At 42.7% G+C, this 24,971-nt stretch overlaps 1 protein-coding gene across 1 annotated transcript in view; it reads left to right on the plus strand.

Annotated features, from left to right (window-relative positions):
- The first annotated feature begins 517 nt into the window (after positions 1-517).
- The window catches only part of CEP85L (centrosomal protein 85L), a 118,172-nt gene continuing 93,718 nt past the window's right edge, over positions 518-24,971 (plus strand). The window contains exons 1-2 of the mRNA XM_086461266.1: positions 518-566; positions 18,166-18,327. Coding sequence (XP_086317392.1) covers positions 518-566; positions 18,166-18,327 — 211 coding nt within the window. The remainder of the gene's footprint in view (positions 567-18,165; positions 18,328-24,971) is intronic.

Here is a 24,971-nt window from a genome sequence, read left to right on the forward strand (position 1 = left end):
ACCACCGCCTCGGCGGGCACTCCGGGGCCGCGGCCTGCAGGCCGGGCCGGGCCGGGCCGGGCCGGGCGGACTCGCCCCCGGCGCTGGCGCCGCTTCACCCCCCACCCCGGCCCCCCGCGGCCACTCGCCCCGCGCCCCCTCCCCGTGGGCCGGGTTATGTAAGCGGCTCGTCCCCGAGCAGCGGCAGCAGCATCTGCGGGTTCCCGCCCCTGTCCCCGCCCCGCTCCCAGCGCCGGAGTGGCAGGCGGCGGCGGAATAAAGCAAGTTTTGTCTCCTGCGAGGGGGTGGCGAGGTCCCACCGCCCTCAGCGGTCGCGGCCCGGCACCATGGCTGCGGCGTCCCTGGGGCAGGCAGCAGCCCCCGCCGCGGCGACAGCCCCCCGCTAAGCTCCCTCGGCAGCTGGAGCGGCCGCCTCCGCCGGCCATCCGGGCCGCGGCCGCACGCCGGGGCCGTCGGAGAGCGCGCAGCTCCGCGCCGCCGCCGGAGAGCGGCGGCCCCCCCGGCCCGGCGCGGCACCATGTGGGGCGGGCTGCACCCCCAGCTCGGTTTGCGCGGCTACAAGGCGGGTAAGGAGCCCCGCGGCGCCGCCGCCGCCCGCGCGTCTCGGCGGGGCGGGAAGGGATGGGGTTGGGGGGAGGCACAAGGGCCCCGCCGCGGTGGGGCAGCGGCAGTGGGGGCGGGCGGGCCGGGCCGCGCCGCGCCGCTTCCCCTCCCTTCCCCCGGCCCGCCGCGCTGCCGGGTCCCCGCAGAAACGTCTGGGGAAGCAGCTTCCTCCCCGCCGCGGGCGGGAAGCGTAACGGCCCCCGCCACCCCCTCCCGCACCCGGCTCCGTGAGGGGGGACGTGGCGGCGGGGCCTCTCGGAGAGGGCGCGGGGCCGGTCCGCCGCCGCCCCGGCCCCGGTAGGGCCGGCCGGCCGGTCGGTCGGGGGGCTCGGTGTTTACTTAGCTGGACCTTGCAGCGGATGGTGAAAGCTGAGCTTAACCTACATAATCCGTTTCCTTGATTTGGGCTTCCCCAAAGCCTTAGGCAGAGGCTGGAAGTGTGCATCCCTGTATGCTTTTCATTTTAAATTTAGACTCGAACAAATAGGCCGAGTCCTATTTTTGTTATTTTTCTTTTCCCCCCATCACTTTTCTGTGTCTGGATTGATCAGAGCCCAGCTCCTTGCAGGTTGGCGGGGACACGTTGAAATTCACGCTTGGGAGTTGGGTTGTTGCTGGGGAGACCCCGTGCCTGTCAGCGGTGGGCGAACTTCCCACCGGCGGGGCTGTCGGACCTGGCAGGGGGCAGCAGGTGAATTGATCGCAGAGCCGTACGGGCGGTACTTTGGGGCAGGTAAGACTGAGAGCCGGCTCTTCTGGGTGGCCTTCTCGGGATTTGAATGTGTCACCAGCGGTATCGCTTGCCTTATTCTGGCAGAGTTCCTGCAGATATTTTGGGATATTTTGATTCGCTGAAATAATCGAGCCCTCTGAAGGTCCGTGGTTTGGCTCTGACGTTACAAGTGTTGGAATAATTTTTTAACTGTTGGAATATTTTTATTTTTTTTCCTTCAGGAATTTGGATTCACGTTTTAATTCTGGAATTGCAAAATGTAACTGCATAGTATGTATACAGCTAGTTGACAAATGGCAGGATTGTTTTGCTTTCGACTGACAGGGTTTTTTTTTGCAAATACAAGAGCTGCTAAGACCTTCTCAGCAGCTGCCTGAATCTCTACAAGCAGTCTAATGTTCAGTCCTTATGATGTGAAAGAAGACATTGTTCCTTTTTTCTGTACTATTATTAAGTTATTAATATCCATGTATAACACATTTGCCTTTTGAAGTGTTGTGTGGTGGGGTTTTTTTGTTTCGTGGGTTTTTTTTTTGTTGGTGGTGTTTTTGTTTTTGGGTTTTTTTTTAGTGCTTCCCGCAAAAGAATGGAGTGACATTATCTTTGTGCTACAGCTTGCAAAGATACTGGGTAATCGTGCAGAGATTTCAATTAACTTGATGGAAGCTGCAGGAATTCAGGGTGTTCTTGATTATTTGTGTTTGAGGGAGAAATATTAGAAGGTTCTATCACAAGCGCACACTGGCGCTAACTTCAGACCCTTACGAAGATTGTTGGTGTTCATTTTTCATTTGTTTCAGAAAACTTTGTGTTGAGTCATTTGTTACAATGTCTTCCCTTTTGTTTGGGGTCAAAGCAAGCGTTTTAGTGCTGTGTTGAATTTGTCAGCAATTCCGATCAGTCCGTTACTGGGTGAATGTTTTACCTTTTGTTATTCGGAATTGTCTTTTAAGATTTGAAAACTAGTTTTGTGTATTGCTTTTCTTTCTTCCCCTGTCGCCTCTTTCCTTTAAATACTCAGGGTTAATCTGAAGTTCAAAATGTATGTTTATCTATAAGCCAGAGAAGTGTAAAGTAGCAGAAAGAAGCAGTAAGAAAAATATCTTAATTTGAGATAAAATAGACTAACAGAAGGTGGTAGTTAATTAGAAAGCAAGTAGATAAAGGTTTAACCTTGAGATATGATCTGTGCATTATAATTTCCAACACAGTAGTCCCTTCCTTCATCAGTCTTGCTTTGAAAGAGTCAAGAAGCTGTTCATAATCCCCCTAAAGAAGAGGAAGTTAATTAGTTCCATGCAGGTATTTTAATGATGGGATAATGGCTACTAAGATCCTGTGCTATTACATTACTGCCAGGTTAGATTTTTTGTGTGTGGGGTTTTTTTTTTTGTTGTTGTTGTTGAGAAGGAAGCTGTCCATGGGAAAAGTGTTGTGTGTGGGTTTTTTGTTTTGTTTTGTTTTGTTTTTTTTCAGAACAGTAGCATCCTACTAGGAAGCAGAAGCGTAAGCATTTATTTTTCAAGCTGAAGTAATTTTTCTTTTACCAAAATATGTTTAATTCTTTAATGGCAACTATTTGCTATGGATTCTGATTGTCTTTGAAATATTGATGTGGGAGCATGACAGTTAATGACTTATTAATTCTTGTGAAGCTGTGTTTATTACTGAAAAGCATTTACTTTGCTAGTTGTATTTTAGTTGTCTATGGAGATGGGTATTTAGAAGTCCTGTTTTTGTTAAAAATCTTACAATTCCCTTACAAAGCTACGTGCCTACTGAAGAATTCTGTAGCTGTTTACGCAGGGGAATTATCAGATTTTCAGTAATAGATGCAAATTAATTTGGTTTTCTTAAAATGTAGCAGGCAAGGACACTTCTTGGGGAGTATTTAATTTGTGGCCATCAGTTTTATTCCTTCTTGTCATTCCCAAATTGTTCTTGCTTTTCGTCTCAGTAGTTTTGGTTTTGATTTTTTTTTTAGATAGCTACTTCTTGTTTAATGGGTGGATTTAATGACAGTTTGCTGTCCATGCACAATAAATTCAGCTTCTTACAGTCTCAGTACCTGTCCTGAAAAAATTAAATGTCTATTTTTTGAAGGTGTATGATTGACTTACAGTCTTTTGGTCGTCTTGTACACATTTAACTGTTTATGGAAAACCTTGCGGCATAGTTTATACTTCTATAAAGACAACAGTTACCCACTGCTGCAGGGATTTATATAGCTGCAGTGAAGGGCATACAGCGTTTTAAGCCATTTGCTTATTCATCTAGACCATCTTTTTAAATGCACACTTGGTTAATAACTCTTTTAAGACTCTGAAAGTGTTCATCTAGATGTGTTGTTCCTCTGGGGCATGCAGTCGTTCAGTTAGGCGATGTGGATCCGACAGCTGCCTGTGGAAAGTGAAATAAACACACTTTAAAGTGAAATAACAAGTATATATTACTTTCAGTAAACTGTACCACTTCCAGTCAAGCTTCTCTCCGCTGTCCAATATTACCAAGTTGACTACTACTGAAATTTGCCTGGTAATAGCTGTTCAGGTGACAAAAGCAAGAAAAGTGGTGAAAACTAGAAGTAAGGTGCTCAAAAGGATGTGATTGACACGCCCTAAAGATCCTAGCCTGCATTCCCCTGCTCCTAGAGCCCTGGCAGTGTGATTTGTTCGTAAGGCAAATCCCAGAAGTTGCCCACGTTCTCGTGTTTAACCCTCGTTGGCAGTGAGCGTGACACACGTGGGTCTGAAAGATTACTTAATGATGTCACAATCGGAGTGTCAGCAGCAGTAAAGTCAGAACATGTTGTAAGGCCTGCGGGGTGCTGCCTGCTTGGGTTACCCATGGACTTCACAGGCAGCTTCACACCACAGCCAAGGTGGGGAGGCCAGGGCCAGCGACACTCTTTTTCATCCTTCGGGGTGGAGAGGGGACAGAGATCCAATGGTTTCGTTTCTGTAACAAGTTTTATTGGGCTGCTGTTGGAGGTCTGCAGCTGGGGATGTGACAGCTCTCGGGACATCTTGAGAAGGCAGGTTTATCTCTGCAGGCTAGGCAAGGCAGTAAATGGTGAGTTAGTGTTACCAAGGGTAGACTTCAAATGGCAATCGTTTGTAAGTGTATATACATATGTACGTATGTATATGGTGCATTGTAAAGATTGATTACCCGAGCTTAGAAATGTAATGTTCCAGCTGCATCGTGCAGCTGGAAGGGCCTGTCTTTCACAGATTGCAATGACGTGAAATGACATTTTGTGTTTGGGTGGTGGTGAACAGGAGTTACTGACTTCCTTTCAAAAACAATGCTTTTTTTTTTTTTTATCTCCTCCCTCCAGGCAATTCACTTTTATGGGCATAGTATCCACTCTTTCAATGTGTAGAAAACATGAATGTTGTAACTGCTTAGCAAGAGAAGAGCGATAGATACAAGGGTGTATTATGTTGTTGGTCTTAGGGGTTAGCAGTTATTCTAATCTCTTGTATGTTAAACATTACTGACTAAATATAGACTTGTGTTTTCAGTAATTCTATGCTTTTAAAACTTTAATTAAAGGAAGTAGTAGCTAGTTTAATGATTTTGAGAAGAATGCATTAATTTTAAAGAGTTGTACAAAATAAGTACATAGTAAAAAGCAGCCTGAGCCGTCATGTCTGCGCTAGGGGATGGTGGTAAAAGAAGTGCTAGTGAGGGTAAACGTTTCTCCAAAGAATGCCTAGGATTTATGTCCACCAAATATTGTTTGTTACCCTTGCAAATTATTTATGCTAAGATTTTAGCCAGGCATTTAATACCTGTTAAAGAACCCTTGTATTTCAAAATACAGAGAAGTTGCCAAATACAGGAGCAATGCATGGTGGTAAGAATAGCTGAAAGCCTTCTAAATCAAGTACTTCTTGCATGACTTGAGGCTGTAGCCAGAGGTGATTATCTACCATTGTTGGAAGCAAAGCCTAGTTGTTGTAGACAGGTTAGTTAAGCAAAAAGGGGTAGTACTACACTTGTTCAATATCAACTGCTCTGCCTTCTGTACTCTTTGGATGCTTGTTTTTATCACATAACTTGCCTGTGGTTTAATAGTTGGAGAGTTAAACTAATTGTCAGTTCCCGTGCTGGTGATTTTTTGGCTGAAAAAGTTCTGACTTGATTGTAGTTGTCAGTAGTTTTTCAGATTCCCAGATGTGCTAGAAATTGTACACTGACAATAAAACAGTCTCATTGTGGTTGTGATTAGCTTTAAAACACATTCAGTGTGTTTGCTATGTGATTCAATATGTGGCTTTCTCACTGACTTCTGTGGTGGGTTAACCTTGGTTGGTTGCCAGATGCCCACCCAGCCGCTTCCTCATTCCCCCTCCGCAGCGAGACGGGAGAGGAAATAGGATGGAAAAGCATGTGAGTTGAGGTGCAGACAGGGAGATTGCTTACCAGTTACCATCACGGGCAAAAAAAGACTTGACCATGGGGTCAGTCCGTGGCAGCTCCTCTCCACTCTCCTTCCTCATGCTGTTCCCCTGCTCCAGCCTGGTCTCTCTAGAGGCTAACAGGTAATTTCTGCTCAGGTGCCCAGGGCTCCTGCTCCTCCTCCTCCCCTCCCGCTCTCACCTCTCGGCTCGAAGGGCTGTTTCTCACACCTTCCCCCCCCCCCCCCCCTCGTTGACCCCGGGGAGTGTTTTGCCCTTCCTTACACAGGCTTTCCCCGAGGTGCCGCCGTCATGGCTGAGGCCTTGGCCGTGCCCTGTGGTGGGTCGGTCAGAGCCACCTGGAACCAGCCGTTGTCTGGCACGGGGCAGCCACGGCCGCCCCTCACAGAGGCAGCCCCCGGCAGCGCCTGGGCACCCGCACCCCGTACAACTTCTAAAGAAGGAAGCCATTATCTTTTGAGAATGTCTTTCAGTAGGCCTGGAATAATACTGTATGTAGCCCTGAGGTTTATTCCTGCCAACACCAGGGGAAGGTGTGGGAAGGTATACTGAAGTGTAATGAGGTTCTGGTTTCTGTCTTAGTCTTCCACGTAGGCATTTCTTGTTGTCCAGGGCAAGCTGAGGAGGTTCTAAACATGGCATATGGGAGACTGCAGATCATCAGCAGAGGCCCAGAGGTGGATGTTTGGCAAAGAGGAGGAGATCATGCAGCAGGGAATAACGTGTGTAAATATGTTCACAAGTGTGCTTAGGTTTGTGTTAGTTTTGACCCATTGTCCCTCATGTGCCCTGAAACTGCTGACCCCCCTGAAATCGCCCCTGGGGACACTAGCTTTCCCCAGGCGCCTTGCTCTGCAGCATCTGTCTTGGTTGCCTGAGCTTGAACATCCTATTGATTGCACAGCTATGCTCGAGTGACCTATTTTTCCGCAGCCACCCATGCTGTAAGTGGCACTACATCTTTCCGTCCTCATTCCCCTGGGATCTTTGCAGTTTTTTGAGAGTTGAATGGCCCATCTGTAAAAGGAGGCATTAACACAAATAAAAGAAGGGCAAGTGTTGAAAATTTTTTTTTCTGTTTTTCTTTCAAGGTATGATAGTACCTGAAATGTGGGGAGATGTGACAGGTAAACTCCTTTTGCCTGAGGGGGTGTATGTGGGTGGATTGCAGGACATGATTTAATTTTACAGCTGAGATAATATAGTGGGTAGTCACTCCCACCCTTCTGGGTACCTCTGCTCATGTATCCTTACCTTACTGCTTTCCATGTGCCCACTCTAGCCCCTGTTCAACCGTATGGCAACCTAATTTGAGGCGCTGGACCAGGAGAATACTGAAGTTAAGTACTGAAGGGGGGGGGAATTTACAGTTGCCTGACCCCGGTGTGAGACATCCCTGTAGGAAGCATCTATGCTGGTGTCAGGCAAGTGTGGAATACCTGGAGTCAGATGGGCTGGCTCTTCCGTCGGCTGGCGAATAGTGGAAAAATCTCCTAGCACAATCTTGCTTCACCACTGCTGATGACATCAGGAAGTATATAGTTAATCCTCAGACTTACCATGAAGCCCAAGGAAGATTAAGAGAGAGGATCAGGAAAAAGTGACATTAATTCCACTGGACAGTGTCGCTTCCACCAATTAGTGGACTTGCATACAGGTTGAAATGGGTCAGAATAATGGATAATGACTGGAGAGGTCGTAGGAGGCTATCTCAGTATTGTTGAGGAAGAGAAGTGCAAGTAGCATCAAGGAAAAGTCATATTGCCTCTTTATTGATTAAAATACCTGAAGTAGACTTAGCAAATGCAACTAGAAAAGCAAACGATGATCCTTAAACTTTCAGTTTCTTAATATGTGAGGAGACCGGTGGTGTAGTATTCGGACAAGAAACATTCTTGAATCATCCTGAAGTCAGATCTGAGATTCCTTATAAGGTATCCTTATGTTTTTAATGTCTGCTTTACTTCTTTTGTAGCATAGTTTCCAGATGGTGTGGAAAGCTGCAACTTTTTCAAGTGTTTCGGAGTAAATAAGACTTTTTTTTCCAAGTCTGTATTTCTTTAAAAGATGATATCTTTTCTCTTGAATGCCTACTCTACAGCAAAGCTATATATTCCTTTTGGCATTTCTGAAACTTTGGAGACGTTATTACACTTGAGAATTAATGCTTTGTATAAAAGTTCAGTGACTAGCACTGATCAAAGGCCTGATATTTTCTGTAATAAGAAAACAAAGTGGGAGTGTAGTGACCCAGCTGGAAGTACTGAAAGGCATTGAAAATACCATTACTTAAAACTTTATCACTTTGCTAGAGACTTTACAGAAAATGAATCTAGTGGTTGTTACCTTAACCTCTTTCTGTTCACTTCATGATCTGAAATACCTAACTGAACAAGGGCTTTTGTGTGGTTGGTAGAATTATTGTAATATAGTTTTACATCAAAAGTGATTGTAGTTGTGAAGATGAAAACACAATAAGTACTGGTTTTGACTGGAAGTATCCTAGGTAGGGTTGGTGGTGTACAATGTGAAGGATGTATATATATATTATTTTTTAAACTACTCTTTCTTTTTAAATTCCAGAGTATTGTTCTTGCTTATACTGAATAGGTGTGAGTGGAAGCTGAGAAGCTGAGCTTGGGGAAAAGTTGTGCCTTGTGACATGAGCATTGGAAATTTGTAAGAAAAATCTCCTGATGATTTAAGTGACACCAGAATTTCATCCTTTTAACCCGAATGTGACAATATGGGACTCCCTTACATGATGTGCGTACTTCTGTTAGCGTGCACTAAAACTGTAGTCTGGAGGCTTGGTACATCCATATTAAAGTAGATACTATTGTGTGTATAACGCACATTAGACCTCTTTGAGAAATGATGAGAAAAATTGTAGCATTGTTATTATACTCGAGCAAAATGTTTCAGTGAATTTTTTTTTTTTGTCTTCACTATTTATTTTAGCGGCAAGGATATCTTTAGGTCTGATCTTTGATTACGAGGAGGAGAGAAATTATGGTCTTTTTTTGAAAAAAAGTAAGACTGCTAGACTCCTTTATTTGATCCTCTTTGGGAAGTGTGAGAACTACTTAAAACCACTTAGTATTTTTTGACTCATTCTAGCAGCTGTGATTACTTCACTTTTCCCCATGCATAGAGGAGATTGAATTACCTCTTTAAACAGAAAGAGGGAGGACAAAGGTGATTCTGTAAGGAAAATGTTGGAGTGACAAACAATTTGGAGAAAAACTTACCCGATCATGGTTTTGGATACTGATAAAGCTAAACTGCAAGAAGGGCTGAAACACAAATGATATTCTGTGCTCATTAGTGCTTTTTTTGATAGAAGAAGGATTCAGCTGGTCACGTACAAGTGCATAGCTTTTCAGTAGAGTCTAGGAGCTGACTGCATGTCTGAGCGCTTGCTGTTCAAGGTTTACATTAACTTTAAGCATAACTTAATGTGTTTATTTTCCTAGACGTTCCCCTCTTCATATTGTAAGTGATAAACTTTCCAAGTTTAAAAGGTAGCCTTCTCCTCTGCCGTTACTATATGGAAGTGAATGGAGACTAAGGGTATCGTTTTGTGTTTCTACACATGGGGTGAATAGTGCATTGAGTCCAAAGACAAAGAGGCAAGCCAGCATAGCAGGCATGAGGTAATATATGTAGCCTGTGTGCCAAACGTGAAATAAGAAACATCTGCAGTTTGTATTTTGGAGTTCTGTTTTATGCAAATGCTCTATCTGGAAGCGGAAAACTCACAGGAGTGCCATCAACAATTGAACTGAATTCCTGGTCTTGCTCCCATCAGTGATGAAATGAAAGCAAACCTCTTTCTTTCCTGACAAGGGTAGGAATCTCATCTTTGGATTGATATTAAATAACTACAGCTAAATGCTGTATGTATAAAAATTATAAAGTGTGTTACGGATTTAAGTTCTTGTTTTACATACTTTATAGAATAGAAATCAGGGAGGCCGAGTCAATTACTACATACTGTGTCAGTCTAAGGATTTTGCTACCTTTTTAGCAAGCATAATGCTGTGTTGGACACAGCTTTCTGCTAGTTGAACAGATTTTGTCCTCCACAGTGAAGCCAGCAGAGATTTATGCCTATCTTGCTCCAGTTTAGAATCTGCCTTAATGTGCAATTTGGCAGTAGGGATAAGCCTAGTTACTAGCTAGCTGCTGCTAGGCATGCCTGTATGTTCCCACTCCCTCTTTGGCACTGCTTCTAGTCTGACCCCTTGCCGAGCCAGCTCAGGAAATCAAATGAGCAGATAACCTTTTTTTTTTTTTCTTGTAAGTGGGGACAGTTTGTTCCTGAACCACTTTATGTGGAGTCTGGGGTGGCAGGGCTTATGCTGGGGAAGCAAAAGCGAATATGTGGCTGGCAAAAGTGACCAGCCTTTGTGTAGCAGCCGACCACTAGATCCAATTAGCTCTAATGTCAAACAGCATTCTCAGCTCAAACCCGTTTTAGCCAGTGGCGTAAGCTAGCCAGCTGGATTCTTCAATGGAAAGACAGAGCTGGGCACCTTTTACTTTCTGTGGGCTCTGGTGCGGGGCAGTGATGGAGAGCGAGCTACCTGATATGTCTTTTAACTGCCATGGCAAGAATCTCTAAAGCTCATCTGTCAAGTTGACTTACTTATTCTTCTTAGTTACCATTCTTTTTTCAAGATTGCATACTTCCCTGCAGGAGAAACCTTGTAAATTGTTGTGGTACAGTGCCATACACATTTGTAAAATCTTAAAAAAAATTGTAACTTGTGACAGTTCACACTGAGATACTGTTTTGTATAGAAGACAAAGGTTTTATAGCTGTAAGTGTCTTTCATCAGGGATTGTACGTTTAGCCACTTCAGCGGGAGGGGGGAAAAGTTTTAACTTCTATTAAGGAATTCCAGAGGCAAAAGAAGCTGGAGGTTTGGTGACAGAAACTACTTAAAATGTAGCTCTCTAATTGGAGCACAAGTTGTATAAACTATATATATACATATATATATGTGATCCTAGTCAGGTTCTTCTAATTGATACTGTCAATCAGGCATATGTTTACTTTGAGGATTGTATTTTGATTTGGATTTCTCTTTTCTACTTTCACTTTTCTCCTCTACTATTTTATGATGTTTTTCTCTCTCTCTACTAAGTGAATTCTTTTCCACGTGAATAGTAGAGAGGACAGGCATGGGCCTTTGTATGCCAGGCAGTATGTTACCAGGCTGTACAAGTAAAATGCCAGTAAAAAGGTCTGTCTCTCTCAATATTCTTCTGCTTAAACTCTTGCATTCCTGTTTTTCTTTCCCAGCTTCCCTCTATATCTGTACATTTTTATCTTTCTTCTTACTCTGATCAGTTTCCAACAGAAAAACTAGGAGAACTTAGTTAAATAGCTTGCAGGCTCTGTCAAGAAAGCACACTAATAAAGGATGTGAGTCCTCAGGATGAATCATACTTTAGCTATCTGACACTGTAAAGTGATTTTGAGAAACCGAAATGTAAAAAATTCAGTAGGTAGGGCTGTAATTTCATCCCACTTTGCCTTGCTCCTTTTTGCACTTAGATTAAGCTGTATCATCCACCTACTCTCAGCTGCATTCATGTGAGAGGAGGGACTAGGACCTTCTGGTACCTCAGTTCATGGCCAGCTGGTAGAGCCGTGAGCTTCCACCACCTCCAGAGTGTTTGTGAAAAGGGTCCTGAGGCTGTCATCTGGCTACCTTCCCTGAAAGCTTTAGAAACCCTCTTTTACCAGTGTGCTGCTCATCTCTGAAGAGAAGAGGTTGCATTGTAGACCTGGAACTTGTTTTGGACATTTGTATTAATAAAAATTGCGATTTGTTTTGCAGAAGGATCACAGAGCAAGTATTTGTCTGGGTGTCACGGTTGGGCTGCCAGTTTTTTTAACATTATTTTCAACAATATTTATTTGTCCATGTAAGTTTTTTGCCGGTGTCTGCAAGGAACACTTAGGTGCCTGGTTCTTTTTACTTGTGTCAGGATACCAAGTTGAAGGAAGCCAGCTTATCTTTCGCTGCACCTTTGATTGAAGGGGGCTGCTGTTGCACCATTGTAACAGCTGACTGTCAGCTTTTTTAAAAAAACTATATAAATATGTTAAAATGTGACATCTGCTCTCGTGTCTACTCTTTGTAAAGGTTTTTTTTTGCATTTTAAGTTCCCCTGCCTCTGTTTCCTTGTCTCACTGTTTGTGTCATCTTTCCAGCAGTTGAAAAAAATTAACTTGGCAAAGAATTGTTGTGCATGAAATGCACACCAAAGTGAGGCTTTCTTTGATCTTTCAGCAGTAATGATCTTGCAGCTATGATGGGCAAACATAAACATTTCCAACTGAAGTAAGTTTAGTCCTACAATACAGCAAACGGTTCACTGAGACACCGTTTGTGGGTTGGCTTTCCTTTTGAAGAGATGTGTGGTTACTTAGCCCTGTGGGACGTGGAGGGAGTGCCAAAGAGGCTGTGAAACCTTGAGGGATTTGTTGAAGGCGGGGCATGGAGGAGAAATTGCAACTGGGGTAAGTTCAGCAGTGTCAGGGGACTGCATGACTAGGTGTGGGGGAAGTGGTTTGAAGGTGGGCTGACTTCTTTCAGGATACTACTGTATGTGTCCAAGTGGCCAAGAAAGCCAATGGCGTCCTGGCTTGTGTTAGGATTAGTGCAGCCAGCAGGAGTAGGGAGGTGATCGTCCCCATCTACTCAGCATTGGTGAGGCCGCACCTCGAGTACTGTGTTTGGTTTTGGGCACCTCAATACAAGACAGCCGTTGAGGTGCTGGAGAGAGCGCAGAGAAGAGCAACAAAGCTGGTGAAAGGCCTAGAGAATAAGTCTTGAGGAGCAGCTGAGGGAACTGGGGCTGTTTAGTCTTAAGAAAAGGAGGCTGAGGGGAGACCTTATCGCTCTCTACAACTGCCTGAGAGGACATTGTAAAGAGGTAGGTGCTGGTCTCCCAGGTGGTTAATGATAGAACAAGAGGGAACGGACTGAAGCTGCATCAGGGTAGCTTTAGGCTTGACATTATGAAAAATTTTTTCACTGAAAGGGTTGTCAGACATTGGCATAGGCTGCCCAGGGAGGTGGTTGAGTCACCATCCCTTGATGTGTTTAAAGGCCGTTTAGATGTGGTGCTTGGAGATTCGGTTTAGGGGTGTGCTTGGTAGGGTAGGGCTGATGGTTGGACTTGATAATCTCAAAGGTCTTTTCCAACCTGAATGATTCTATGATCTTCTAGCATAATTAGTAGCATTTGGGGTAAAGTTGTTGATGGTGAGCATGAATTGAATAACTCTGGCAGCGTGTTTGGGCTGAAATGCTGCCTTGCTTTCCTTGAAAGAGCTTCAGGCAGGCTTCAGTGCCATCCTGGCATGGAATTATTATTGTATAGCCTGGTCTCATCCATGATGACTAGAATGGGCTTTGCATAATTGTCAGTTTTGTTGCTACTGTAGTGAGATGTCCCTTCAGAATCCTTTGACTGTATAAATTTACACTGGCTGTCACAGGTGATTGACTTCTGGTCACAATCTATGTCAAAGTCATGGTGTAGAATAAAAAATCAGGATCCTTAAGTTAGGATGTATCTGCTGTGCAACGCAGAAAGTCTTTTGCTGTTGCTTTCTATTTGGCGTCTAGGTAAAATAACAGTATCATAGCTGTCACTTAAAATAATACTTTTTACATTCAAGCATGTTAGAGGTATTTTAGGAACCAAATATAAAGATGGTGATGTTGTTATTTTGTATGTGTAGATTGTATGGGATCTGTGCATGCCACTGAAATTAGGAGTGGTAGTGATCTAGAATTAACTAGGTGCCTTCCTGCCAGCAGTAACTGACAGGGTTCTGTAATGCACAGAAGAAGGTACATGTTTTTGTGGAGTGAAATTTCAACAACTGTTCTCTTTTAATAAATAATTCTCTTCCTGTCCTTTATATACTTAGTTGTTAACTGATCTGTTTTAATATGCCTAGGCTGGAAACACAGTACCATGTCAGTATATTTAACTGGCCAAATTCAAGGGCGCGGTCAACTGTTTGTGTAAACAAGGCTTGTTCTGAGATTTATTTGGGATCTTGGCTGTATTTTGTCATGTTTGTCATTGGAAATTACATCCAGGTAGCTTTTCTTTCTCTTCTATTAAATCCTATGAAAGGTAGATTTTCCTGACCCAGTAAGGAATGATCATAGTCAGCTGGTAATATACAATTTAGCAGCACAAATATCTATTAGGAATTTTTGCTTGCTTTTCTTGCCCAACTCTGTATTTTGGGCAGATGGACACTAGCTGTTGATTGGCAGGTTTGAGATTAGAGCAGCAGGGTAAAGCAGGTGTGCTAGCTGAGCAGTGTGGGGGCTCCCGTGTACCTTCTCCCCCTCTTAACGCTTGGTTCTGTTACTGTCGGCTGCTTGCTGCATGGAAGATGATATATTTACAGAGAGCTGTTGAGATGGGGAGCGTAGAACAGGGTGCATAGGGATCGGTCACTCTTCAGGACTTGGCTCAGAAGGTCAGTTTCAAATAATGAAACTAATAAATGAATTTTTAAGTAGTGGCTTGGACTAAGGAGGTCTATAAGGTCTTATTTTGTGGGTTATGTTTCCTTATTGCAACTTGTGTAATTACCTCCCTTCAGCGGCGGGGAGGGGGTCTGCTCTCTGGCAGTTTGAATTGGGTACACATGACTTACTGTCAAGACTTAATTATTGAGTCTGTTTCTACTATCTTGTTGCTTTTATTTGGCAATTTATGGGAGTGGGTTCAATTACCTTTGAAAAACTCTTTTTGATGTGGACAGTTTATTTTTGTAATGGCCTTCCATCATGCAGAATCACTGTTAGGTCATCAAGGTAAAACAATTATGTGGATGTGCCATGAAACATTAAAAAGCGTTGACTCCTGGAATATATCATTAGCTCTGTTTTTAAAGTGCAGCACGTTTAATGTCAGGGCTTCTGTGGGAGGCAAAGAGAAAATGTTTCTTGAAGCACTCACGTGCAACCGTGTTCTCTGGGCATGTCTAGAATAGGTTAAAAAGCACGTACCATTTACCTATTCAAATTATAAACCAATTCTCTTTCTTGGGACATACCCCTCCTAAATGCAGAGGCTGCTCCTAAACAGCAGAAGCGCAGTGAGCGAGAAAATGAGACCGTTCCACCGCATCGTAGCCCCTGTCCGTGCTTCTGCGTACAGGGTGGCTGTAAGGGAGAGGCATTGACCCCACCGACAGCGCTCGCTCCTGCTGGGCGCAGCCAGCTGTGCGTTATGAGGGGTAGTGAGAGGGAGCGCCTGAGTGAAGAGACCCTTCTGGAGCTTAGAGCACCGTACTGGGAGACTTGAGTGTTTCCCTGGCGAGCCAGATGTGGTCTGGCAGGCCTGTGCTGAGCCAAAGCTAATAAACTCTCGCTGGCCTCATGCTGAACTGTGTGGAGCTGAGTGTGTACCAGCACTTACCTCTTCGGGCCTACCAGCTCAAGAATCAGGCTTCATGAGTTAACTTAGAAATGCTGAACTGCCCCTGGGTGCAAAGGTGCTCTGGAAAGTGTTGCATTAATTCTGTGTTGTGCCAGCAAGTCCTCCTGGACCTGTGCTTCAGCGCTGCACCTGGGGCTTGGTGTGTCCCCAAGCTGCCTGCGGGTGCATGTAAAATTGAGAATAGATTACAGTGGAGTGTGTTGTGATGCTTTTTGTTTCCTCAATTTACAGTACCTATAGAGATCCCGATGGGGATGGCTGCCCCCCTCTACTATGTTAACCCTTTTTGTCAAGTCAAGTTGCACTGTATTATTGCATCTTCTGAGATATATTGCAACAATATGTTTGGAACACGAGAGACGCTGATGAGATATTAGGAGAATCTTCTTTGCACAGGGGTTGGTTAAATGCTGGAACAGGGTGCCCAGAGAGGTTGTGAAATATCTGTGTCCCTGGAGTTCAAGACTCAGCTGGACGGAGCCCTGAGCAGTCTGATCTAATTAGCCTTGCTTTGAGTTGGCGGTTAGAGTAGATGACTTACGAACGCCCTTTCCTATCCAAGTTCTCTATTGCTCTGTGGTATTTTTAGTTTTTATTCCTCAAAGTTCCACCAAAGTGAAAAGTTTTTCTCCCTTTTGGGGGGCTGTGTATGGATGGTTGTGGGTTCACATACTGAACATTTGACATTTAATGCTGTGTTGATTTAATATGCAGTAGCAGTAGCATTATCTGCTGCATTTCTTTTAACAGTTGTTTAATGCCATAAAAGCTGAAATGTCCCCAAAGAGTTGTATTGCGGAGAACAGCATAGTAAAGGGTAAATGAAACTAAATTTCTCTTTTAATGTATTTTAAATGTCTCCTAAATCAGCAGTCTCTGCCTTAATTAGCTTGGGCTCCCATAAGTCAGCTATACTCTTGCTGGAATAGCTAGGTGCAGCTTGAGAAGTGTGAAGTGGAGCTTTTGTGGAAAGTAAACCTATTTAGAGGGAGGCATAGAAAAACTATAGTTCCCAAAGCAGCCAGAGTGTTTAGTGAAAACTGTGCTGGATGGTAGGAGAGGAAGAAATGTCCTAGTTTCCCACTAGCCCTATGTGAAACTATCACCTTTCAGTGTGTTAGATGATGACACAGAGAGGATGGTAGAAGAATGACACCTGGAGTGGTGTTTGCTTAGGATCTTGGCTGGGACCTCCTTACAGGGTGCGATGGGTGAGCCACAGGCAGTTGCGTTCGTGTCTTCTGTTCTGCTGCCTCACCCTTGGACTTGAAAGCTAATCAATGGAATAATAAAGAGTTAAGAGACTTCTGGGGAGCAAAAGCAAAAAGTTTAAAGAAGAGAAGGGAATACATTGCACAAGATATGTCTAAAGTAGAATGAAGGGGAAGGAGAATTGAGTGATTCTGAAGAAAAGATCGGAAAATGTGTTAAAGGCAAGAAGAGGCATAACCTTAAAGGAGAATGAAGTTGAGATAACGAGATGGGCAGGCATATCTTAGAAGTCCGAGAAACTATTTACAGAAAGTGGACTGTCTTAGATGTCATGTTACAGTTAAATAGTAAATACAGTAAGGAAGCATATACTGTATTCCTCAGTTTACAGGTGGCTTGGCAAGCAGCTATTACCACTCCGGCTAGTAGGTCTAGTGATTTGGCTGCTATATGGGGAGTATGTATGTATTAATATGTATGGGGGGGTATATATATACGCACACATATGTATTCATTTTTACATCCTTTTCTAAACTGTAATTTACTGGGAAACAAGTACAGCTGGAAATAGCAATGGACTGCAGATGTCATTGCAGAGGCAAATTGCTGTTACGACTTGGGAGGAACGCTGCTGAAAACGTTTAAATGACCTAAAAATAACCAGATGTAGCATAAGAGACATTGTATGTGAACTGATACTTCTTCATGAGTCATTTCCTGCTGAAAGTGTTATGCAAAGCTAGCTGCTAGAGGGGGTGTATGTATGTGATTATATATGAAGAGCAGACCATGCTTTTTGCCAAGGTGGTTTATGTGGCTCTGCTCGTTTGTAGTGCGAACATGATGATCAGTGTTCTGCCTATAAACAACGCTCAGGTTTAGATACTGGATATTGGAAATTGTGATGGTCCTCTGAGGTTTTACTCTGTGGTGTATTTTCCCTTGAGACTGGCTATAAGTAGGCCCCACATTCTCAAAAATTCCTTGAACAGAGGAACTATTTGCTGCTCTGAATTGTGCTTTAAAATTTGATACAGAATATTTTAACAGTGATTTAAATACAAAAGGTAAAATAACCAAAGAAACAAACCGTTAGTTGGATAGATGTCTCACAGAGACAGCTTGTGTGCAGCTACTATGTGCCTGCTTGAGTTGGTAGTCTTTTGATAACTGAAAACCACTGATAACAGTGAAACATAATGAATTACTTCAGGTATCAGTGTTAATGATTTCATTGCTGGCTTGATTTTATCATCTAGGTCATGTGGTTTATGCACAGTTGGAAATGACTATTTCACTGGACAAATCTTCAACTGGTTTCTGTCCGAAAATCCATTTATCTCTCTGATCGTATTCAGGCACTTACAATGCAAAGTTCTGCTGTGAGTTGAGAATCAATTCCATGATAGGAATTGTATGATAAATGTCTTCTTTAAGTTAGTGCAAGAACAGTTTAAGGGTCATGTTTTTAAATAGTAAAAATGTATTTACTGGAACTTTTTGGGAAGCTTCCACATAGCAAAAGGATTTTAGTTAAAAAAAAAAACAAAACTAAAAATACCCCAAAACATTGGCACAGTCTGGCTCAGACTTGAACTATGAAACATGGGATTCAGTTTTCATCTTGACTGCTATTTTGTTGTTGATTTCTGTACTGTATCTGTAATGACAGACTTCTGGCTTCCTTCTTTATAGGCTCAGATTATTCCTCAGTGGGATGGTTACCTGGTACTGAATCCCTGTGGCAGTCCACAACCATTTCATCAAGCAGTCAAAGCAATCCTGTCAGAAGACACAGTATAGCTTCCGACAGCGGGGACACTGGGATTGGTACCTCCTGTTCTGATAGTGTGGAAGGTGAGTTGACACTGTTAAGTTTTGGATGTTTCTGAGAGAGAAACGATCCAAAATGTTTTAAAGGTATGTTTCTCCAAATGACGGTACTTTTCCAAAGCTGTTGAGTGCATGCAGATCTTTGTTTTCCTGGCTGGACCAAGTAATTATTTTGGTGAGGTTTAATTAATTTACTTCTGCATGAGTTGTACGCATTAACTTGCATCTCTGCCACAAAGCCAGTACTTGTGTTAGATCTTTTGATAATTGCAGTTACAAGAAGGGCCAGATTTATACAGAGAAGTAATAGCCTATACTACAGCACTTGATAAACAAGTGGTAAAAGCAGAAAAACTTTTGAGGGAGTTGATGAAAGGACAATGCTTTCTGGTATTTATTGTGTGTGTCTAATCTTACTCATTGGGGCAGGGAGGAAAATGGTGTGTGTTTGTCTTCTCATTTCTTCTGGTGGGAAATGTGTTTACATTTTATTGTGTGGCATTTGACAGATAGTCAAAGATCTTTAAGGAGAATCGACAGTATCTAAAGATTGTTAAAACTTAGTTTGGACTAAATCATGATTACTTGGAGTTGATCTTACTGGGGAGGGGTTCAACCTCTAAGGCAGCAGCACCTCCATAACATTGGCACCCTCCCTATGGAATGTGTCACTGGAATTAAGCCAGAATGAGAGAGAGATTAGGCAGTAATGCAGCTTGAGGTTTTCTTCTTGCACAGCCTTATTTCCCAGTAAGACTTTCAAGACTAAGGTAGTGACAGTGGGACTGTGGTATACTTTTCTCCAGTGCCTTTCTATGCCTGGTAAATTTTTCAAAAGGGGTAGCTGAAATGAGGAAGAACAGGAGGAATTACTAAGGAATGCTGAATCAATGTAAGAGACAGAAGTCTCTGTAGGGGGACTGAGCATTCCTGAGGAGAGGTCCAAATGCCTTAGAGTTAAGTCTGTCAGGCCTCTTTGCACATGAGGAAATCCTTTCCACCTTTTTCCTGTTATATCTGTCAATTGGAAAGGAACTCCATAGGAGAGTCGTCATAGTTTTCTTTCTGCTTACTTTCATTTCTAAGCCTTTATTGACTTTGGCAAAATAAAGGTGTTACTCAAATACTCAAATTCTTGTGTGTAAAGCTGAAATAGTAAATGGTTATTAATGCAGAAGCCTTATTGCTGCTTTTTTTTTTTTTTTTTTTGAGATGTAGTTGGAATAAAGCCCTCTCATGGTGTGTATATACATAGATTTACAATCAGACTCACCAAAATGTTGCACAATAGTATTTTAAGATGCAGCATTTGAACTAAAAACATACTCTCCCTTCCCCCATTTTTGAGGGCTTCCTCATTTGAGGGGTGGGAGGAAGGAGAGGAAATGAAACAGCACCTCCTCATCAGATGTTCTCCTGGCTGAAGGGGAGAACAGAACAACTGTTCTTGGAGGTGTGTATGGGCACACTGATACAATCAAAAGTTTGATAGGCGTTTGTTACCAGTTAACTAGTAACTCTGTCCCTGTGCGTGCTTTAATAGCTCATTGGTATGAGCTGCTTTGTGGGTTTGTCAAAGTAAAATAAAGAGGGGAAAGTTGCAATAACAGATAGTTCTTGAAGTTTGTGCCTCTGGCAGTCCTTGACAATCGTCAGTTCTATTGTGTCCTTAATGTTATCTGTTTCCTGCCACCTTGTTTGAAAAACTTTCAGTAGCAGAAAAGAAAATGTTAAAGAGGAAAAGAGGTAAACCTAAATGTAAATTGAAAGTTAATGGAAGGGCCATATGACAGGTTTGGAAATTGAATGTGTAAGTACGTTTTTAGTGGAAAGTGCTGTTGCCTGTAATACCTAGTTGTCTGCATCTCTCAAGCTGCTCCCTTCCCACATCCACAAAAATAAGAGTATCATTTGTGATCTGTGGGACTGCCAGGCCAGACTGGTAATTGCAGACTTGATGCTGGCCATCTGCTCTCAATGTGCTTGGGAGGAAGCCCATGGGGATTTTTCAGAGGGGAATTTTTTTCGCAAGTCAGCAGATCATTACAATTTTTAATAATGCTTAGAGAATGAAATGTGGCCTTGCTATTTCCTTTCTGTTACACCTACTAAAAATTAAAAACTTACCTGCTCTAATTCTGGAAGTTGCAGGTGAATTTGTTTGCATAGATGTGTAGTTGCTAGTAAATATACTGGTGCAGGGAATGGAGCTCAGATGCTTTTAAAATCTGTTTTGAGTGGTTTTCCTTGTCTTAAATGTTCCTTCAAATGTGTCATCTTATACTTAATTTCAGGAGCACTTGTTGATTTTGAAAGTGCAGGGTTTAAAGAATGGTCCCCAGTAGCTTTTATGTTTGGCTCAAGCCTATATGGTTTGGAGGGCAGATGGGTGTTGGCAAAGACAAGAGGAAGAGAAATATTTAGTGTTAAAATGTATTCAGCTGGTTTTCTGTGCAAAGGTAGGGAAATTAGGAAGTGAAATAACTAGTGGAGTTTCGTTGCTGAAGTTGAGCAACGTTGATGTGCATTGGTGTAAGCTGAGGAGAGAAATTTAGAAATGGTACATGTGGGGATGTTAGTTTGGGTAAAATAGATGTAAACCTTTTAATTCAGAGTGCTTTAAATTTAAGGATAAAAAGGCATTTTGTCTCTGTTAGCTACCGTTAATGTGTTGGGTTTTTGTTTATCTCTTGTCAGTAAGTGGTTCTGGATTCAGATCAGCTCTTGAGTGAGATAAAAATAATTACCATATTCTGTATGGAGCAGGAGGAAAAGATTTTGATACGATCTTTTCCCAGTTCTTTTCTTTTTAAACTTTCCTCTACTTGTAAGTCAACTCTGTTATTACTGTTTTCAACTTAGCCTGTGCAAGTCTGACTGAATAGTTTACTCTTGGGCATTGGCTGCAGCTAGTCTTCAGAAAAATCTCATATTGTCTGTTCAGAAATATGGTGGAAGTGAAATGTAGAGCCCTATGAAACTGTTGAAAAGTTCCTGCATTTCTGGTAGAGTAGGAGGTTGTGTTCAGGGTGAATTCTGTGGGAAAAAAGGTTTTAATTGGTGGCCAATAGCTGAGCAACTATCAGTGAAGACTATCTGAATGAGCTTGTTCTTGTTTTCCTTCTCACTGGCAATTCCAAAATCAGCAGACATAACATTTGTGACTTATGCTTATAGGGACAAAAGATAGCTCCCAACATCAAACAGCTAACAGCTATGCTATATGTAGGTCTTTAGATTTATGTTGTTTCTTGAACTTCAGACTTTGACCAGAAGATTGTTGTTACTGTTTTGGAACTGAAGCTAAAAGATTAAGAGAAGGTGGGTGGCAAAAAAAAGCCTCTTTTGTAATGAAAAAGTGCAGGTATAAAGTTCTGAAAACTTCCAGTTACAGGATCTTGTGCCTTGGTGCAACTCAGAAGTCCTTCAGCTGGAAGTAGATTATGGTAAACTTCTAAATTATGACTTCTCTGATTTTCTGTCTACATTAAATGCATGATCTAGATTAAAGTGCTTCTGTTACAGTTTACAATGTCTGATAGGAAAAAGGCGTGGGGTACTGCATGGGAATGTGCAGCGTGTTCATGAGCCACGAGGTTTCCTATTCTTCGTCAGCAATAATAGCATTTGTGCTTCCAGTTTTTAATAACCATTGTGACACCTGCGCCAGTCATCCATCAGTCTCTGTATAACCATTCTTTCAGTACCATTTATATAAGAAACATGAAGTTTGTATTTTAAGCATTTTTGAGACTGTTTTTATTTTGGTTACCTAATTAGAGAATCAGGATCTTAGCAGAAATTAAATGGGCTGTAAACCCCAGCAGAGCTTGTTTCCCCTGTGCACATTCTGAGTTTTGACTTTTGGACATGAGGGTTAAAAACTAGATGTTGATGTGACAAGATACAGGGCCCATGGCTCCTGTAGGCCAAAACGTTTTCCTCCATTAGATAATCTTGTTGTGCAGTGGAAAGCTCCTTATAAAGCAGATGTTTCTTGCTTACTGTTAAAGATGATTCTTGATTTATAAGTTCTGGTTGCAAATTAATAGGCATGAAAAGTCACAGAATGTTGCTTTCCTGGAAGAGAGAGATGGCATGCAGAGGGTCAGAGTTACTACTTTTTTATTAGGGAATTGATGTTCTGCTAGTTTAACTTAAAAAAAAAAACAACCCACCTTCTTTTTTAAACTTCTTCCCCCGCCCCCTCCCCGCCCAGTAGAAATTTTCATTTAAGGTGGATGGGTAATTGTTTCTCTCTTCATATAGAAATCTGAATAAGTGTGGTCTGTTCACAATTTAAAACGCTGTTGCATAGCTATATGTGGAGGTTCAGGGAGTATCATGGAGTAGATACAGATTACTTGATATACTATCACTGCATTTTGTGTAGGTATGACTTCTCTGGAATGCTGAACTGATAGAATAGGAACTTGTTTTAATGTTGTGAGACCCAGAGGAGTCTTTTGTCTCTCATTTTGAACTGGCTATGTTACCTTTTTAATAGATTTAAAAAAAATCTAATTAGTTCAATTTAATTGTAGTGTTTTTTGGTACGTCAGGGAACATGGTACAGCTAGCTCCAAAGTTATTTGATTTTGCTATTTCAAGCACTCTTTCAGCGGGTCCCAAGCATGGTATCCTAATGGAAGGAAAAAAGAAAAGTTAATAACTGCAGCTATTAAATATAGTGAAATGCAGAATTGAATTTCAGGAGACAAAATCTAATTATGAATATCTTGGGGGCGGGAGGAGGGCTTGCTTTTGTTTAGTTTAGCATGCTGCTAAAGATAACGAGTGGGATTGAGAGTGTGTACAGGTCAAATACTAGTTTGCACTATCAGTTTTGATGTTAGGAAGGTGCAGTACCACAAGGATCCTAGATCTTGAGAGCTGGCGGTGTACTTCATGCTCACAGTCTATGCTCTCTAATTTTGGAAGATGATGGATTTTCAGGGGAGTCCCTGAACTTGATTGAGTTGAGGTTAAGCTCTATACCTTTGGATCCTGGCAAGTATTGGCATAAGTTTGGTGACATAGCTTGATTATTTGGAGGGTAGAAAATAATTGTGTTTGAGGCATTCGTCCTTGGTTTCCTTCCTCCCTGCTTGCCAAGTCTCAGGTTGTGAAGTGGTGTCATAGAGTCATTTTGGTTGGAAAAGACCTTTAAGATCATCAGGTCCAACCATTATCCTAACACTACCAAGCCCACCACTAAACCATGTCCCGAAGCACCGCATCTGTGTGGCCTTTGAACACCTCCGGGGATGGTGACTGCACCACTTCGCTGAGCAGCCTGTTCCAATGCCCAACCACTCTTCCAGTAAAGAAATTTTTCCTAATATCAAATCTAAATCTCCCCTGGTGCAGCTTGAGGCCATTTCCTCTTGTCCTGTCATTAGTTACTTGGGAGAAGAGACCAACCCCCACCTCACTACAACCTCCTCTCTGGTAGTTGTAGAGAGTGATGAGGTCTCCCCTCAGCCTCCTCTTCTCCAGACTAATCAACCCCAGTTCCCTCAGCCGCTCCTCATAAGACCTGATCTCCAGACCCTTCACCAGCTTTGTTGCCCTTCTCTGGACACGCTCCAGCACCTCAATGTTCTTCTTGTAGTGAGGGGCCCAAAACTGCACACAGGATTTGAGGTGCAGCCTCACCAGTGCTGAGTACAGGGGCACGATCACCTCCCTACTCCTGCTGGCCACACTGTTTCTGATACAGGCCAGGATGCTGTTGGCCTTCTTGGCCACCTGGGCACACTGCTGGCTCATGTTCAGCTGGCTGTCGATCAGCACCCCCAGATCCTTTTCTGCTGGGCAGCTCTCCAGCCACTCATCCCCAAGCCTGTAGCGCTGCATGGGGTGGTTGTGACTGAAGTGCCGGACACTTGGCCTTGTTAAACTTCATGCAATTGACCTCAGCCCATTGATCGAGCCTGTGTCCTGCCCTCTGAGTCAGCCTTATTGTGTTACTTGGGTATTATCTATCTTGACAATCAGAAATGTGTGCTTCACTTAAGCCTGTACTAGACTCCCTTCCTTGTAGAAGAAATACTGGCATCCCTTGCTAGAATGAAGTGTCTCTGTATCTAAGGGGAGTGTAAATATTGATGTTCAGAGCTTGGCTGTTTATTTTCTGAGACTTTTTTGGTAGAATTTGAACAAAATTTAAACACGGGTTATTTCAGAATTCTAGTAACCTATTTCCAGGATTTAATGGATAGGAAAAAATGATGCTAATAAATTTCCACTAAAGTAAGACATGGAGAGTTGTTTCAAATGACAATAGCGTACTCCCTGTGTGAACTTGTGTACTCTGAATTTGAAATTGGTTTGAACTAAACTAAAGACACTCATTAGATCCACATGTGAATGTTCCGCAGGGAGAAACAGATGCTGCTTTAACTTCATACTTCACCTTCTTTTGTGATAGTTTCTTCATAGAAACAAGTTCACGGTGTGCACATGCTCATTTTGCCTCACATAAAAATAGTAGCAGGATTTTTCTCCAGCTAGTGGGAGTGTTCTGCCCAATGAACTCAGTGAATTTTTTCTTCAGCTAACATCAGTACTTGGTTTTTAGGAAGATGACTTCTGTTTGTTCTAATCAGAAATAACTCAATAAATTGTGCTTACTTAGGATTTGGCAGCATTCACTTTGATACTGT

This window comes from Leptosomus discolor, chromosome 2 (assembly GCF_034619465.1).
Source record: "Leptosomus discolor isolate bLepDis1 chromosome 2, bLepDis1.hap2, whole genome shotgun sequence".
Classification (NCBI taxonomy): Eukaryota; Metazoa; Chordata; class Aves; order Leptosomiformes; family Leptosomidae; genus Leptosomus; species Leptosomus discolor.